Source organism: Panthera leo, chromosome C2 (assembly GCF_018350215.1).
Source record: "Panthera leo isolate Ple1 chromosome C2, P.leo_Ple1_pat1.1, whole genome shotgun sequence".
Lineage (NCBI taxonomy): Eukaryota > Metazoa > Chordata > Mammalia > Carnivora > Felidae > Panthera > Panthera leo.
In genome coordinates, this window is record NC_056687.1 from 128,452,599 (window position 1) to 128,470,575 (window position 17,977).

Here is a 17,977-nt window from a genome sequence, read left to right on the forward strand (position 1 = left end):
TCCCATGAGAGGCAGAGAGAGGGAGAGAGAATCCCACGCAGGCTTTGCACAGTCAGCGCAGAGCCTGAAGTGGAGCCTGTGCTCACCCGAAGCAAGGCTCGAACTCAGATCCGTCAGATAATGACCTGATTCTTCTGCAAATTTAGAAAGTGAAGTTCTGTTAGGAGGTATGCCCCAGGGCTCCATTTCAGGCATCTCATAGATGGTAACTTGCAGCTGTGTAGAGTCTAACAAAACATAGGGTTCTTTGGCCTCAGGGAGAAGGAACAAAAGGTAACGGAGATAATGGGATAAGACATCTTCCCATAGCAGCATTCTTGCAATGTTGACACCCAAAGAATGTCAACATTGCATAAAGCCCAAAGGGGATTTATTTCAAAACCCCACATATAGCTATTGAGTCACCATTTTATTCTGGAGATTGATCCTTATATTCCATGTGGTCCAAAAGAACTTATCCTATTTTCCTGGGTATGAGGTTGAATAGCTGTCAGAAGTAAGGCTCACTATCTGTAGAGGCACCTGCTGGCCAGCCAGCCTGAAACCCAGGGATGGCTCCCTGGATGTCCGCTTGGGTCTGCCCCAGCCCCATAGTCTACATGTGCCTCTCACCACTCACCATGTTCCCACTGTCTTTTGAGTTCCCTCTTTCCATTTCCTTGGTCTTCAGATCCTCACTCACTACCTCCCATTTTCCCTTAGTCATCAAGTCATTGCCTTCCCTGGAGCTTTTCTCCTGCTGATGTCCCCTGGTCCACTGCCCCTTCTGACTGGAGGCTTCCTCTACCTGTTCCAAAACCTTGCATTGGCCTACCTGCCTCCAGTTGTCCTATTCTCTCCTCTATCCCTCATCCTGTTACAGTTTAACCTTTCTAAAAATGTTTGACGTGCATTATGTCTTCCCAGAAGTCTTCAGTGATGGCCAAAGAGAGATAAAATTCTGTGGCTTTCCTTGGGCACCAATCCTCTTTCCTGACTGGGTTTTCCCCTCTCACCTAGCCAGAACTTTCTCAGACTAACCAGATCATTCCCTGACCCCAATCCTGTCATGCTTGTGTTTTTCCATTCCTCATCTTGCCTCCTGGGCTAGGATGACCCCTTTGTTCCCCTCCACTTTCTGACATTCTCCTCATCCTCAAAAACCCAGCTCTGACCTCATTTTCTCCAGGGACCTCTCCCTCACCTTCTCATATTCTGAGTGCCTCTGGCACCATTACTTGTATCATTCCTCTAGCGTCTGCCATATTGCCTTGAGAGTAGTTACTACCACTATTGTGTACATATGTTTCATCTTACTAATACACTGCACCAGAAGGGTCTGGCCCTACTTGACCCTTGGTCTCTTCTGGAATATGCTTGGCTCATGGTGCTGTTCAATAAATATCTGCTTACTATATTATTTTTAATGTTCCTTCTGGGCAAAATTAGCAATAATGTACCCCCCCCCCCCAACATACACACACACAGCCCCTAGTAAAATCTATCAGCACTGGCAGGCCAAAGAATTGTAAACTATATCTGCACCTTTGGCAGAGGAGGTGCGGTTTCAGTCATCTTAGGGAGATACCACATCCAGTGAAGGGTAAGTCTTGACTTGTGTGTGTTTTGAACTAAGTGAGGATTTTAAGAGTGGACCTGCCCCCCCCGCAACCCTGAATAATCATGATTGCCCTGGAATCACAGCTGTGATGGCATTAAAGTGATGTTCAAACAGAGCTTGGTAAGGAAATCACAGGCCGACAAGGAGGTCTGGGCAGGGAGGACACAGGAGAGTGTTCTAGGCCGAGAGCAGCATGTGCAGGGGGCATTACCCAGATGAAGAGAGATGTGTTTAAGGAATGGACACAAGTGCAGTGTGATGGGGCTTGCACCACCTCCCAGAGCCAGCCACAGAGAGGAAGGGGGCCTCTTACAGGTGTGCCTGCTGGCAGGCATGGTTTAGAGGGAGTCTGGAAAAGGAAAAGTCTGGAAAAGCAAGTCAACCTGGAGCTATGTCCTTTATAAGATCTAGAAAAAATGGTGAGTAGATATTCTTTGGCAAAATGTCTGCAGACGATTCTCTGATGCTTGTGAGAATTTACCATCGACCAAGGAGACAAGTCTTTCTACATGGCAGCTTTGAAAGGTACGAGGTAAACCATTTCAGTTGGAGGAGAGAAGGTGTACCCTGCCCCATCACATTTTACATGGGTTTCCTGTGACTATTGGCTCACACGGAAAAGAGGTCTGTGTGTTTGGGGAAAATTCTCATGAAACATGAGCAGTCAGCACCGTCCAGTTGTGAATAGAAGGCAGAGGAACCTGAGAACAAGTAAGAAGACACCCAGGGTTGGGGGAGCAGAGCCTAAATTGGGCAAGCAGATCAAGGATGGGAACAGGGGTGAGGCAGGAAATGTGTGCCCAGCACAGAAGGTCCTGGCTGTCAGTGTTTGTCCACAGTGGACAATAAGTGAATAATAGAGGAATTAAGGAAATAGCTGGGGTGAGTTTGGAGGGACTTAACAACTAGAAAAATAAAGCGAGGCGCCTGCGTGGTTCAGTTAGTTAAGCATCTGACTCTTGATTTTGGCTCAGGTCATGATCTCACGGTTCATGGAATCAAGCCCCCAGTCAGGCTCTGTGCTGACAGCATGGAGTCTTCTTGGGATTCTCTCTCTCCCTCTGTCTCTGCCCCTCCCCTTCTTTCTCTTTTGTGTTCTCTTTCTCTCTCTCTCAAAAAATAAAGCAACCTACTTCCTCAAGCAGCTGGAAAGCAGGTGAGAACACGCTCCTGAGAGCTGGAGGAGGTAATGTGGTGGCCCAGAGAAAGTGACACAGGTTTCTGTGAGGGTCAGCTGAGGACACCTGAGCCAGAGGGACAGGATTCTGTCACTGAACCAAGAGGATGAAGACCAAGGCATGTCCCTTGCACTTCTAATGATTGGCAAAAGTCCTTGGTATTCCTTGGCTTATAGACACATCAATCCATTCTTTCCCTCCATTGCCCTGTGTATCTCTGGATCCCAATTTCTTCTTCTCATAAGGATGCCAGTCATTGGGTTGGGGCCCATATTATTCTAGTATGACCTCACCTTAACTTGATTACATCTGCAGAGAGCCTATGTCCAAATAATGTCACATTCCTGAGTACCTGGAGTTAGGGCTTTGACCCTAACACAATCCAAGGACACAGTTAAACCCATCATACCCAGCAAGGAAGCTGGGGGCAGCATAGGCAGTAGAGAATGTCCTTAGCATTTTTCTGTGAGTTCCAGGGGCTGAGAGTTTGGTGTAGAGAGACATGAAATCAGTCATGAAGATCATAACAAAGAGTGTTGGGGGACCACCACTGTAGGTGGTATAGTCCTTTGGGTCCATATCTTTGATATTTTGTCATGGGCCAGTGGGGAAACTGAGATTACTGGGTTACACGCCATTGCTGTGATCTATAGGAGGTCAAGTGGCAGAATCTGGAATCATGATCATTGCTTAGCACTTAGGGAAGACATTTTATTCCCTTGAGGTTCTGATGGGATAGAGACATTTGAGTGTGAGACAAAGAACCCTTTCCTTCTGACATCCTTCCAACTGCCACCAGAAGAACAGAGGGAAGGAATAACCAAAGAAGTGTGGTGATTTTCCTATGTAGGAGCAGTCAATTCCCTCTGTTGCAGGTTGGGTTTTCTTTTTTGTGCCTCCTGAATGTCTTATCCTGGCTGCCAAGGGTCTGCTCCACCTGGGGCCAAGTTATTAGGGGGCTGCATAGCTTTCATGGAGTAATGAGATTTTGGAAGGGTGTGGGCATCTGTGAGATCAGCCCGTGAATCCTGGGTCCCTCGGCGTGCAGGGGAATGCCAGGGTGATCAGGATGGGGTGTGACAATGTTCCCAAGCAGGAAAGCATGTCTCTGCCAGTGACAGGCCTGTTGCAGGGGAGTCCCCACCTGTGTGGGTGCACGTGGTGGGAGTGGCGAGCTGAGCACACCTGTCTGATGCATGTGTGTGCATGTGTGCATGTGTGCGTGTGTGCCTGTGCCGTAGCCTCGGGAGGCACTCTGACACCAGAGCAGCGGGAGGGAGAGTGCTGACAGGGAGCGGTGCCCAGCACAGTGGCTGGGCCTGGGCCAATGGGCGGCCACACGCATGTCAGAGCCTGGGCCTCTCAGAGTGGGCAACGGCTCACCCTCCTCTCAAACACCTGCTGTGTTTAACTCTCTTGCAGGTTCTTGACACTTTGTTCTCAGGCCTCTCCTGTGGCTTTGATGGGCTGAGCGTGCTGTGATTTATCCAGAACTCTGAGGGAGGCTATGGACTGGTCTTCCCAGAGCTGATGCTGCTGAGGCCCAGCATCAGTGGGTGGGCACAGGCTGCCCACTGTGGGGGTTTCCTGGGCAAGGGCTCTTTCCTTATTCTGCCAGGAGACCCACTAAACCTTCTCAGGCTCTTCACCTGGTGGCCCCTGGCCACACCCAGACACTCACTCACCACTCCCTCCTCACCGCTCAGGGCAAGTCTCCAGTCTCTTGTCTGCTAAAAGACCCGGAAAGGCCAAGAGTCAAAGATGGGTCTAGGCTTTCATTTCTCCAAGAGGAGATGCTTGGGAGCTCTGATTTGGAGCTAGTCCAGCACTAATTCAGAGGAAAGTGAAAGAATTTATAAGGGCTTGCTAAGTAACTTACCAGCCTCCAGAACTTTTTTGGAAGATAAATGAGTACAATAGAAGGAAAAAAGCCTACCTATTTGTACAAGGAATTTGCAATCCCTTTTGATAATTGCACATCCACTTACTTATGGTTTTTGGGTGCCGAGGTTACCAGTGGTGCAATTCACTAAAATGTATTCCTTCCCTTTGATTTATTCATTATCAAGCATTTGCGGAGCCATCGCCTCTTCCTCATAAAGTAGCAGCCGCGTTCTGTGGTCATTCTCCTCCTCTGCCCTGCTGGCAGGTGACAGGTACATGCTAGGTTCCAGGATTGCTGCAGGGCCCAAAACACTCATGGTGGTTGTAAATGCAGTCTGGGCTCAGTGCCCCATAGGAACAGAGACTGTGTAACAGGAGGGCCACTCTTTGCCACCAGAAAGACAGGTGAGTAGAAGCTAACCAGGGGAGGGGACAGGAGTAAAGAGCCCCCAGGTAAAGTGAATGGCTCTGAGGCAACACCTCATCTCACAGGGGCCGTGAATTTTCCACTCAGTTTTCACTTTCTACAACAGGCTGAACATAGGAGAAAAGGCCCAGGTGGTGGGTAGTGCAGCGAGAGCAGAAGGTAGACAGGGGCTAGATGGGGGAGGGAGGTGCCTCTAGGCTGGGACACTTTGCTTGTTTTCACTTTGAGATGGAGGGAATCTATTGGAGGTTCACAACAGGCTCTGATATTCATTTTCAGAACATCATGCTGACATAGTATGTGATTGTATTTCGGTAAAGTACAAACAAAACACGCAGACTAGCCCATTGGCTAGAAGCCACTAACCCATGTGGCTAGAAGTCAGGAGAGTCATTCTGCTGGAGGTGGGGAGTGGTGAGAGGGGTACTCGGGCTTTTGGGAAGCAGGACATGTTCTGTTTTTCGATCTGTACACTGGTCCTTTAAGTGTCCTCAGTTTGTGAGATTTTACCAAGTTGTACTCTATGACTTAGGCCTTTTGTGTGTGAATTTTATACTCAAAGCTCTTAAAAGATGACTCCTTGGGGGAAGGAGGGGTGCCTTGTGGCTCTGGTGGTTAAGTGTCTGACTCTTGATCTTGGCTCAGGTCATGCTCTCACAGTTCATGAGATTAAACCCTGCTTAGGGTTCTCTCCCTCCCTCTCTCTCTGTCCTTCCCTGCTCGTGCTCTCTCTCTCTCAAAAATAAACAAATAAACTTAAAAAAAAATATGACTCCTGGCTAAGGAACAGATTGGAGGGAGGAGGGCGTGAGCTTAAGAAAAGGGTAGGAACCTGATTGCAGCCAGGCGAGATCTGACATTGGCTGGAGTGGAGGGCGGCAGTGGAGCTGGAGACCATGAGCTGGATTTGAGTCTTGGTTTGGAGCTTGAAGTCCCAGGGTGAGAACTGACATTGAGAAGAGGAGATCCAAGGTAAGATCATGGTTTGGGGCATGGATTTCAGATACTGGAGGAGAGTCAAAGCTGAAATGTGTGGAATGCAGTTCATTGCAGGACCTGGGCTAGAGGAGGAGGGGTCTGCCCTCCAGCGATGGCAGGACTTCAGCATCCCGCCAGGGTGGCCCTTTGGGGGCTGGTGGGCGAGGTTCCCAGGGCCAATGTGTGTAGAGAGATGGGCAAAAAGGCTGAGGATAGAGCACAGATACCACCCTTTTTAGGTGGGGAGCCAGAAAAGGGCTCCCCCAAGGATTTCTTTTTTTTTTCTTTTTTTTTTTTAATTTTTTTTAACATTTATTTATTTTTGAGACAGAGAGAGACAGAGCATGAACGGGGGAGGGGCAGAGAGAGAGGGAGACACAGAATCGGAAGCAGGCTCCAGGCTCTGAGCCATCAGCCCAGAGCCTGACGCGGGGCTCGAACTCACGGACCGCGAGATCGTGACCTGAGCCGAAGTCGGACGCTCAACCGACTGAGCCACCCAGGCGCCCCCCTCCAAGGATTTCTAAGAAGGGACAGACAGAGCAAGAGGGATGATAAGTAATATCACAAAGGTGAGGGAAACCAAGTGTGTCGAATGCTAACAAAACTTAGAGCCACCGTTGGAGGCCACTGGATTGACAATTAGATAACCAGTAATCTTGCTGAAAACAACTTCAGGGATGCTTCCTTCCACCAAAATCTCATAAGATCGGGCAGCTCGGTGGCGCAGGGTGATGGCCTGATTTGGCGTCAGCTGGCTGCCTACCATTTACCAGCTGTGTGACATGAGACAATTGTGTAAGCTTCCCTGAACCTCCATTTCCTCATCCATAAACAAAAGGAATCCTACCTACCTCTCAGGGCAGTACGAGGACTAACTTAACGGAGCAAATATTAATTGGACATTTATTATGTGCCAGATGGTCAGCCAGATGCAGAAGATACAGGGTGACCAAGACTGATGAAAGGGAAAGAGAAAAAAGTAAGCAAACAAGATGATATGAAGAAAGCAGACAGCCCCTCAGTGCTCCCCCATGGCCACGAGCCAGCCTCCCTTCTGGCCAGCTTCCTGGGGATCAGCTCTCAGGGTTCCAGGCTCTTCTCACTCCATATCCCCCATCCCCACTTTCTCTGTGAAAAACTAGCTTTCCCTTCCTTGCGGGCTTAATCTTCAAACCCTTCAGAGAAGCAAGGGAAAATATTAACATCCTATCTTGTTACTGCAAAGAATAGCAAGAATATAAAATAGGTAAAGTCTCCATATTAATACCGTCTGGATGTTCTTTTCCTGCCATAAGTGGATTCAAAGAAGTTTCCCTAATAACGCCTTATTTCAATCTAACAAATTACTTTTGTGCCAACTTCCAAAAAAGACAAATGGCACTTGTACTCCATGAAGGGAAGCTTTTCTGAATTAAAAACATAATAATAACTTTGGGAATTTCTGAGGAAGAATTTGGACACATATTTACATAAATGTCAATGATATGTTTGTTTCAAAGTTTTTGTTTTTCTGGGGACACTTGAGCACCATACTTCTAGCTAATCTGATAAACTCATTTAGTCTCATGTGCTCATGTCTCATCTCTTCCAGAAATTTGATTTCTAAAGCCCAGAACTGCAGGTCCCTATTATATCAGGCAGTCTCTCACCCTCTGTCCTCCATTTTATTTTCCCTCTCAAATGCTACCAGATCAATCTAGCCCTCTGCCTTCTCCCTCCCTGGGGCCAAGTGCCGGACAGGCACCAGCAGGATAAAACCTAAGACAACCACAACCAAAAGTGTTTGAGAATCACTAGTGTTAGCAGCTAGAAAGCTCATGTAGCTCCCTTTCCTGTGCCGGTGTCCCCTCCGACAAGGACTGAATGGCAATCCCCATATCTCTTTACAGATGGTTCTGATCTTTGTACTTGCAAGGCCCCCAGGGCCTGGGCTTATCAAAGGCCTGTTCTGGCTCATAATAACATTAAACACAGAACACACAAAATGACAACAAAAACTACAGAATTATGCAGATTGGGACCTTCATGGTCCATCTAGTTTCATCTTACAGGCAAGAGTTTTCAGGTGAGATTTTTATCTAAACTGAGTAGACTAGACTAAACAATGGCCAAAAGATCTTTTTTCTAATTCAGAGCGTTGGGGACCTGGCTCCAAACAGTGCCTTGGCCAGGACCCCCCAGGCGGTGTGAAAGCGGGAGAGCGTCCACCTGCGCATGATGTCCCTCTGTGCCTGCTGTGGTTTCCAGTGGCCTCCTGGCCTCCACTGAGCCTCCCTCCTCCCTGAAGCAGCTCTCACAGGCCTCAGAGAGTGGCCTTTGTCTGTCATATTAGGAGAACCCTGCCATACAGTAAGGCCATTCTGTGGACAGTAGAGGCTGGCAAGGGGGCGCTGGAGAGAACAGACAGGGGCCTGGCTTGACCACTTCCCCTCCCAGGCAGGGTCCCAGTTACAACTCTCCAGTCTGGCTACTTCCTTCTTAAGGAACAAGGAGGCTGTGGTGGAAATCATGTTTTTCTTCTTAGATTATCCTGATTTTTATACTTCCAAGGGTCTCCCAGGGCCCTGTCATATCAAAGGCTTTTTCTAGTTTATAATAATACTAAAGATACCTTTTATTATTGCCCCTATGAATACCACCAACTTTGACCCTAGGCTGGCTATTTTGAATCTCTGAACTTTATCTTGTTCAGGCATTCTTCCTGCATGGGAAAATATTTGATTTCCTGAATCACTTCTTGAAAGAGACATTCCCCTTTGGGGCCACTGGGCCATGGTTGGAATCCAAAGCCACACCCTGCAGAAGGTACAGGAGGGGTAAGCCAGCCGACTGATGAAGGAGGCCTTTCACCTCTGAGTCCTTGCTTTGCTTCCTTCTTTTTCTTGTGTCAGGACAGGGGAAAGGGATCCCTGTTTCCCATCCAACTCTGTCTGAGGGGCCTTTCAAGTGGGCCTCAGAGGAGCTAACACAGAGCCTCCTCCCCTTTCAGTTGCGTTGGTCTGTCAGGTCACTGGGAAACGGCGAGCATCACCCTTTCTGAGTTCTCTTCTTCGTCCCCGTTGCACTAGGGCATCTTGAGCCCAGGGCCTCACCTCCAAGGTCTTACCCATGTGGTGAACTGCCAGCCAGGACTGAGATTGGGCTCTGAGGGTAGAGACACTGAAAGACGCAAATACACGTGGAGATGGGCAGACACCTAGAGCCAGCACCACCTTCCAGCCATGTGCCTTCTTTTGGAGATACCACTGGAAATAGCACTTTGTGGAAGATTCTGATCAAAGAAATGAGGTATCAGAATGCATGAATGTAGTAGGGAGGTCGTGGGGGAGAGTTGTAGAGAAAGACCTGGATACACGTTTTGGTTTGACTACTTCGTCCACAGACAGGTGTATACTGCTTTTTTTCTCCGTTGTAAAAGTGGGCACAGAATTATCAATTTGTTTGCTAGACCTAGCATCAGGAAAGACGTTGTGTTTATGATTCAAGATGGCAGGCCAGGCACATATTTGTCTCCCCTCATCTCCATCACCCTCAGTATAATGAGAGTGATGAATAAAAGAATGGTGAAAGCCAGTAACAGAAAAGAGAAAGGAGAGATTATGAGTAGTTGAACAGTTGCAATAATCTCAGTAAGATGGAGGCAGCTGAGAACGTCGATGGGCCGAGGAAGGCCCGCTGTCAGGTGCACGCATGGGGCCTGCAGCGTGTGGAACCCTTGCACTGGGCACAGCCCTAGAGAGCGACCAATTTAGGATGTGGAGGGCTGGCAGAGACAGAGATGGGAAGTGGGGCCAAACCCCAAGGGGTTCATCCATTTACCCTTGGGAAACACAGGCAACCTTCAGCTGAGGAACCATCAGCTGGCACACATGCACACTGAGAAGGGAAGTTTTGCGCCTTCTGGCTCCCTGCCTGCTTGCCGCAGAGCAAAGTGATCCAGTGTTGGGTCATTTGGTAGATCCAATATTGTAGAACTATTGCAAGTTGGAAGGAACTGGGAGAGGGGTGGGAGATGTAGGAATACATGAGCTAAATCCTCTCCTCTAATGGCATGCAGTCCAAAGTGATAAATCAGGAGACTGCAGAACAAGCGTGTTATTCTGATATGTGTGGATGTAATCCACCGAACAGCTCAGACCAAAGGTGGTTGTCCCTGACCTCCTGCTGCACTGGTGCTGGGCTTGAGCTGAGGGCAGGGCGGAGCCTTGGCAGTCTAAGCCCTTCCGTGTTACCTGATTTTTAAAAATATATGCACATCTTACATTGATACAAAACGAAGGGAGAGAATGAAAAAGAGAAAAGAAGTGTAAATGGGTTTCTGATTACATAGGAGAGATTCCAGTTGACCGTGGAAAGGGGGTTCCGAATGCCAGCTGTTGCTCAAACCCAGGAGGGTCTTCAGCGTGGCTCTGCAGCTCTGATGCTTCCTGAGAGACGTGTGAGCCTGTCTGGGGTGTGGTCAGCTCCAGCCGGGGGACAGGAGCGGCAGAATGGTCTCTGGAGCCAGATTTTGACTCCAGAGGTTGGAGGAATGAAAGCAAGCAGTGCCTTGAGGTCTCCTCCCTCACTCAGAGAACTGCTGAGTGGTCCTCAGCACACCCCTGAACTCTCCCTGAATTGCTGGGAGGGTGAGAATAAGGTCTCACTGTGCTCTTCTTTTCTCTTTCTTCTCTCTCCTTCCCTCCCTCCCCCTCCTCCCTCATTCCTTCCTTCCCTCCTTTCCTCCCTTCCCTCCTTCCAAAGAATAGTTCCATTTAGATTCGTGGCAGCTGCCATGTATGGAGGGAAGTAGTTGTTCAAACTGGGAGGTCACAGCCTAGGTCTCAGTCCAGCCCCACCTCCTGCTCCTGAATGGTTTTCTTCCTACTCCTAGCCTCTCTTGGTAGATTAAATTATCTCAGAGACGTCACATCCTAGTGGACATCACGTATCAAGTGAATTTTTTAGAGTTTTGCCTTCCCTAGGATGTGTGTGTACAAAATCAGAATTGGTGGACGGCAGAGTCCATGATTAAACAGGTAGCAACCTCATGGGCATCACATTACAGAACCTCTGCCCAGTGTCCCTATAATCGTGAGTGGATGCCTCAGATCATAGTCATAATGCTTAGTTTGGAAAAGAGGGTGATGGACGTGTAAAGGACACCATGTATTAGCTGCACTTTGACCCTTTCTCATTTATCTTGAGCTGCGAAGGATTCCCTCCTTGTCCTTATGGCTTACCCTCTATGGTGGTATTACTTACATCTTGAAGCTTCGCTGGGGCCCAGGGCCTCACTCTGAACCCTCACTTGGCATCTCAGCCATCTTGTCAGCCTTTTGGAGCTCTTTGGCACATGTAGCAAAAAGATTTCTCTTCTTTAGAAGAAAGACCTTCATGACCACCCCAGTTTCCCTGCTTACCTCCTCTCCAAGCCTCCTCATCATGATTGTTAGGGTTGAGAGAAGGAATGGGGTTGTGGGCATGAGCATTTGGGTCTAAGAGCTTCCCTTCTACCACGCCTTGCAGAAATATTCCCCTGTGTTAGCCTTCTCCTCGAGCTTCCTTCTACAAGATGTTCCAAAAGACATGTACAGTTTTACACACACACGGAAACCTAGCTGCTTATATTGGCACACCACACAAGCATAGCCATTTACGTGGGTTCTGACCCTTTCAAAGTGGGCTCTTTGAGTAAATAAATGTATTCCAATGACATTACCAATGCTCATATTAAAAAACAAAACCAAACTGTGGAACTCCCTTCAAAGCCTCAGAACATTATCTTGAATACCTTCATGGTTGCAAGTCCTTTTAAAATCAGTTTTTCCTTAAATCAACTTTATTGAACTCTAGTTTATATACAAAAGTGCACAGATTTTAAATGATTGATGAGTTTTGCCAAATGTATACACCTGTGTAAGTACTGCCACAATCAAAATATAAAATATTTCTACTACCCCAGAAAGCCCCTTCAGACATAAATGCGAATGTTGAACTTTTTAGTTTGGGTTTAGAAAAATCCAACAGTGACTTAGCATTGAGCCAAGAAAATGAATGGGGCAGCAGAGTGGATAAATGTGATTTTGTGCCTTGAGACCTATGTGGCTTATAGACTGATCAAAGGCAGCACTGAGGGGGCATTCATAAATGACTGAGGACAGATCACTGGAATGAACCTGCAGCTTCCTCAGTGGCTCTGATGGACGAATTTCTTGAGCAAGGACTCATGAGTTAGAGTATTTATTTATTTTTTCTGTTTACTTATTTTTGAGGGGGGGGGAGGGAGGGAGGGGGAGATAGAGAGAGAGATAGAGAGAGAGAGAGAGAGAGAGAACCCCAAGCGGGCTCCTCACTATCAGTGAGGAGCCTGATGTGAGGCTCAAACTCACAAACAATGAGATCATGACCTGAGCCGAAATCAAGAGTCAGACGCTTAACCAACTGAGCCACCCAGGAGCCCCTGAATGTTTCTTTAAATACTCTAACTCATGGGGTGCCTGGGTGGCTCAGTTGGTTAAGCGTCTGACTCTTGGTTTTGGCTCAGGTCATGATCTCACTGTTCATGGAATCAAGTGTGATTCCCCGCATCAGGCAGAGTTGACAGTGAGGAACCTGCTTGGGATTCTCTATCTCCCTCTCTCTCTCTCTGCCCCTCCCTTGCTCATGCATTTCTCTTTCTTTCTCTCAAAATAAATAAACAAAATTAAAAAATAAAGATAAAGACACATATATTCACTCAACAACAATTGAGCTCTGACATGGACCGGGCATTGTTCCAGGCAATGGGGAAGTGGCACCTTAAAAACCATTCATCATCTTTCCTCTGTGCAGTCTCTGTCTGGTGGGGCAAGATGCCAATAAGTGGCAATGATATAATTTAGGAAGCAAGAAGTGCCATGAGAAAGAAAAAACAATATAGTGAGGGGATTGAAGATGATAGGGAGAGAGAGGGTTCGGTTGGAGAAGTATGGTGAAAGTTGGCTGAAAGCTGGTGATGAGGTTGGCTCTGTGAGGGGGTGTAGGATGTGGAAAGGTGCCAGTTGGCTCTAGGCAGAGGCTCCCACCTAGTATCTGGGGGGGAAAACGGGGAATTTCTGTGTTTCCTGGAGAGAGAAAAGGCAGATCTTTCAGGAAAGATTGGAGACAGATTTTTTTTTCTCCCACTGTCCTCACCTTCCTCTCATGAGACTGCTGGGGAATTTGGTAGAGGTTAGTCATTCCTATTAATTCATTACTAATTTGGTTAGAGGGAGACTGGTCTTTTCTGAGCTTTATGCTCAGAAACTTGGATACTCCAAAACTGAACTCAATGTCCTCTCACTCCATATACACTCCCCTGCCTGGGACCCCATCTCCACACACAGCCTTGCCCCCTTCCTGACCCTGAGGCTGGAAACTCTGCCCTTTTTCTTCCAACTCAAATCACTGATAGCTTTGTGAATTCAACCTTTGTGGGTGCCTCCCTGGATCTCCGCTGCCCGACCCTTCATCCCGATCTCATACTCTCTCCCAGGCTGTTATGACGGCCCTCACTCCTCTGCTAGATGCTGCTGCCCTTAATGCCAACTATGTGCCAAGCCTCCAAGAGGCTTCTGCAGCAATAGTATGCTGGGATTTTTAGAAGCAACCTTGAACTAGACACATAACTGAGCCACATGCTGGGCAAGAAGAGCCAAGAAGAGTTAGTTATCCAGATCAAGAAGGAGAAGATAATTCAGCGCAGATTGTGAGCAGAGACACAGACAATGAATGTGTGCTGTGGAGAACTGGAGTAGTATGACCTTGATGGAGTTTGAAGGGCAAAGTGTATGGCCATGGGGGTTGTAGCAATCTAGTGCTGCATTACAAAACAATGCAAAACTTAGTGCTTCAAAGAATGACAGCATTCATTTGCTCACAAATATGCCATCTGTGTAAGGCTTGGTGGGATCGCTCATTTCTGCTCCACTTGGCATGAAGGCTGGAGCTGGAACCCTCCAGGGGCTCTTTCAGTGACATGTCTGGCAGTTGATGCTGGAACTTGAGCTGGGGTTGGCTGAGACAACGACGCGTGACCTCTCCATGAGCAGGGAAGACTGGGCTTCCTTACTGAGCAGGATGTCTGGCTTCTTAGGGTCCCAGGAGAGTCAGAAGGATTCTCTGTCAGTGTCAGGACTTAGCCTCAGAGATCACATAGCATCACCTTCTGCTTCACTCTCTTCATTAGAAGCAAGTAAATAAGATTGGCCCAGATTGAAGGGGAGGGAACACAAGACCCCACCTCTTGGTGAAGGAATGTCATTGTCACATGGGATGGCAGATATTGTTATAGACATTTTCATAAAATACAATCAGCCACAGCAGAGTAGGCAGAGGCAGGCAAAGTCTGGGATCTGTAGTATCTTAAATACCATGCCATTGCATCTTAAAAACCAAGGCATTGGTTTTTATCTTGTAGGAAGTGGGGAGCCAGTGAGTGGTGTTCATTTGGGTATAGTCTGCTCACATCTGAGTTTGAGAAAGCTGTCTCTGGGGTGGTGGGATGGGGGATTTTAAGGGGAGGGCCTGAGGCAAGGCATGCCGTGCAGACAAAGCACAGGTCAAATACAAGAGGTGCCAAGGAGAAATCACAGGGCTCAGCAAGGGCACCAGATGTCAGAGTGTGAGAAGCACGGGCATCTAGGAGGATTCCCAGTTTCTAGCTTGGGGAGCTGAGTGAAGGTGCTGGGGAAAGAAGGGAAAACAGGAGAGGTTTGTGGGGACAATGAGTCATGTTTGGGACATGGGTCTGAGAATGTCCAGGTGGACACAGTCAGCAGACAATAGGATGGACTTGAGTGTCAAGCCCTGGGGAAAGTTCTAAATGAGGGACTGAGATGTGGGTGCCACAAATGGGTTTTCCAATGAATGTGTGCAGAAAGGGTGCTGTGTCCCAGAGATGGGGACCACAGACAGAGCGTCAGAAGAGGTCTGGTGAGGCATCTGAGATCACTTGGCTCTTTCCTGGATCTGTCCTGGGCCAGGAAGTGGGGTTCGAGCCTGCTCCACTGCCGTGTCCATACTGGAAAAGTCCCTCACTCTCCTTTACTGCCACCCTCACTATCTTAAGGTGCTTTTCCATCTGGCCGATCCTCAGCAGAAACCCCTGTACATTCGGGACTGTCTGTGTTCAATTTGTTTTCTTTTCCTCATCTTCATACATTACCCTCTGCACACAAATGGTCAGAGCCACGGCGTCATAACACGCATTGCCCAGTGGATTCTGCTGGGTGAATTTGTCTAAATAACACACTTCGGGCTTCACCTCCACCAGTTTTGACTCAGCAGGCCTCAGTTTGGGCCTGACCTTATATTTCAGAGACACCACCAGCCCCCACTAAGCGATCATGGATGAGAACTGAGTTAAGAACCACCAATTTAGCCCTCACAGGGCTAATCAAGACCCCAAGAGGCAGGGCCAGAACTGGTGCACTCCTGGTATCTCACTGCCTGGCACCCGAGCCCAGAGTGCTGACTGCATGCAGAATACTCTGCAAGGCACTTGGGAGCCCCATGTCGGGACTTCAGTTTCCCCATTTATAAAAGACAGTGGGACTAGATCGTTTTCAAAAACATCTTTATCACAAAATCTTAAGAATTGCAATATATGAAATGAAGCTAAGCAAGGCCTCCCTAGGGAGGCAGGTATGGAGTGCTCCCTCCACCTCCAGGTGTACAGGCTTCCTTCTGTCCCTGGTGAGGAGCTAGGTGGCCGCGGGCTCTAGTAGGCGGCACTTTGGAGAGGTGTGTGGTTTTGTGGGTGTCTTGGCCTCCTCGGATTTGGAGACTGTGAGCATGGATGCATGTGTGGGCAGACAGCCAGTGCCGGGCCCTGTCGGAGGCCCCAGGCTGCCCTCACAAGGGCTCTGCCCTGGCAGGTAGGAGAGGGAATGTCAGCTCTGATCCCACAGCCTGGAGGGGGGCCCCCGCACAGGGGGTGGCCTCGGCTGTGCAAGGAAACGGAAATGAAGGAGGAGACCCAGTTGCTCTTCTAAGATGCCAGCCCTTAATTAAGGGAAGAGTTTTGGCAGACTATGAAACACAAGGGCACCGCACCCTTCCCTGGAGGAAAAGTGCAATCTCCAGCAAGGGGCACCTTGCAGGGGAGCTCAGGGATGTGGGACTCCTGGCTCTGAGCCTGCTCTGGCCTAGCCCACTGGCTGAGAACCAAAAGGTCCCAGATCTCAGCCTGGAGCCAACTCCAGGTGCTACAAACCGTTGTCACCCTCCCAGCTGTGTATCTGTCCCATCAACCCCAAACTCACATTCATATTTACTCATACTCTTAGGGCAGACATATAGAGCAGGGAAGGATGAAGAGACAGTGGCCCAGGGCCTTCCTGGGACCCTTATCATTCATCCATGGAGGAGCAAGCACAATCACAGATACCCCTGATAAGAGGTGATAGCAAGCTGGGGGACATTCATTCAAACCACGGGTTTTGGGAACCCACCATGGTGCATTAGAGACCAGCCTTGGAGAATGGAAATTGATGGTGGAGTGGGGAATGGAGAACAGGTCAAGAGGAGTGAAGCAAGTGCCCTCAGGCTTTCTGTGTCCCTGAGAGTGACCTGGACAGCTGGAGATTGGCTTCCAGTCTTCACAGGACTCAGGAGGAAGGGCAGAGCAGTGCCAGGGGAGGGGGGGGGGCGGGCACTGTGGTGTAGTTAGGGGACAATTCAAGGTGCTGAGTGCTCTAGATGTGGGGCTGATGAGTCACGCCTTTCCCTCCCCTTGGGGGTGAGGGTGCTTCTCCAGCCCTGTGGTTTTGCGGGGACCTTCATGCTGACAGGGCTAGGAATGGCGGGAATGATGGCAATGGCCAGCAGCCCTGAGTGAGTCCGTGGGGCAAAGCACTGATGCAACCATATCATTTCACCCTCCGGACCTAGCCATAAAGTAAGTGTTCCCAAGTAACAGGTGAGGAGGCAGGCCGGACTGCTGGGGCTCCATGCCGCAGAGGTCCCGTGGTGGAAGGCCAAGGTCCTAGCCCGGGCTCACTGTCTCTTCCCCTAGGTGTTCGTGCTCTGCCATGGCCTCCTGCAGCTCTGTCAGCTCCTGTACAGCGCCTACTTCAAGAGCAGCCTCACCACCATCGAGAAGCGCTTTGGGCTCTCCAGTTCCTCTTCAGGGCTCATTTCCAGCTTGAATGAGGTAAGCAGGAGGTTCCAGTCCCTTGGACCCCACTTGTGTGCCACCCTGATCACAGGGTCTGCTTGAGGGCTCTGAGAGGGGCAGGGGAGCTGGGGATGCACACATGGGACCTAGAGACTGCTAGATGCCTCAGGCATGGAGGCAGCTACCTTTTCCGAGGCTTTGCTGAACCAGGCACGGGGCTAAGAGCCTCTGGCAGCACCTAAACTTGGGGCCTAGTCACAGCAGCCCTGCGAGCAGGTTTATTTCTTTTTTTTTTTTATTAAATTTTTTTTTAATGTTGATTTATTCTTGAGAGAGTGAGAGAGAGACGGAGCACGAGCGGAGGAGGGACAGAGAGAGAGAGGGAGACACAGAATCCAAAGCAGGCTCCAGGCTCTGAGCTGTCAGCACAGAGCCCGACATGGGGCTCGAACTCACAGGCTGTGAGATCATGACCTGAACCGAAGTCAGACGCTTAACCGACTGAGCCACCCAGGCGCCCCGAGCAGGTTTATTTCTTAGACCTAACAATCCTGTGTGTGTGTGTGTGTGACTGTGTATTCCTGTGTGTACATCTGTATCTCAGTATTTGTGTGTGTTTGCGTGTGTCACTACATATATGTATCTGTGATCTGTGCCTCTATGTGAGACTATGTGTGTGTGTTATTTGTGTCTCTGTGTCTATGAAGATCTGTGCCAGTGTGTATCTGTCTGTGTATTTGTGTATGTCATTGTGTGTGGGGGAGGTAGATGGGTGAGTGTATGAAGGT

The 17,977-nt window shown here is 48.9% G+C and overlaps 1 protein-coding gene across 1 annotated transcript in view; it reads left to right on the forward strand.

Moving 5' to 3' along the window:
* Positions 1 to 17,977, forward strand: part of SLCO2A1 (solute carrier organic anion transporter family member 2A1) — an 82,535-nt gene that overhangs the window by 19,555 nt on the left and 45,003 nt on the right. Inside the window, exon 2 of the mRNA XM_042903056.1 lies at positions 17,088 to 17,225. Within this exon, the coding sequence (XP_042758990.1) occupies positions 17,088 to 17,225 (138 nt within the window). The remainder of the gene's footprint in view (positions 1 to 17,087; positions 17,226 to 17,977) is intronic.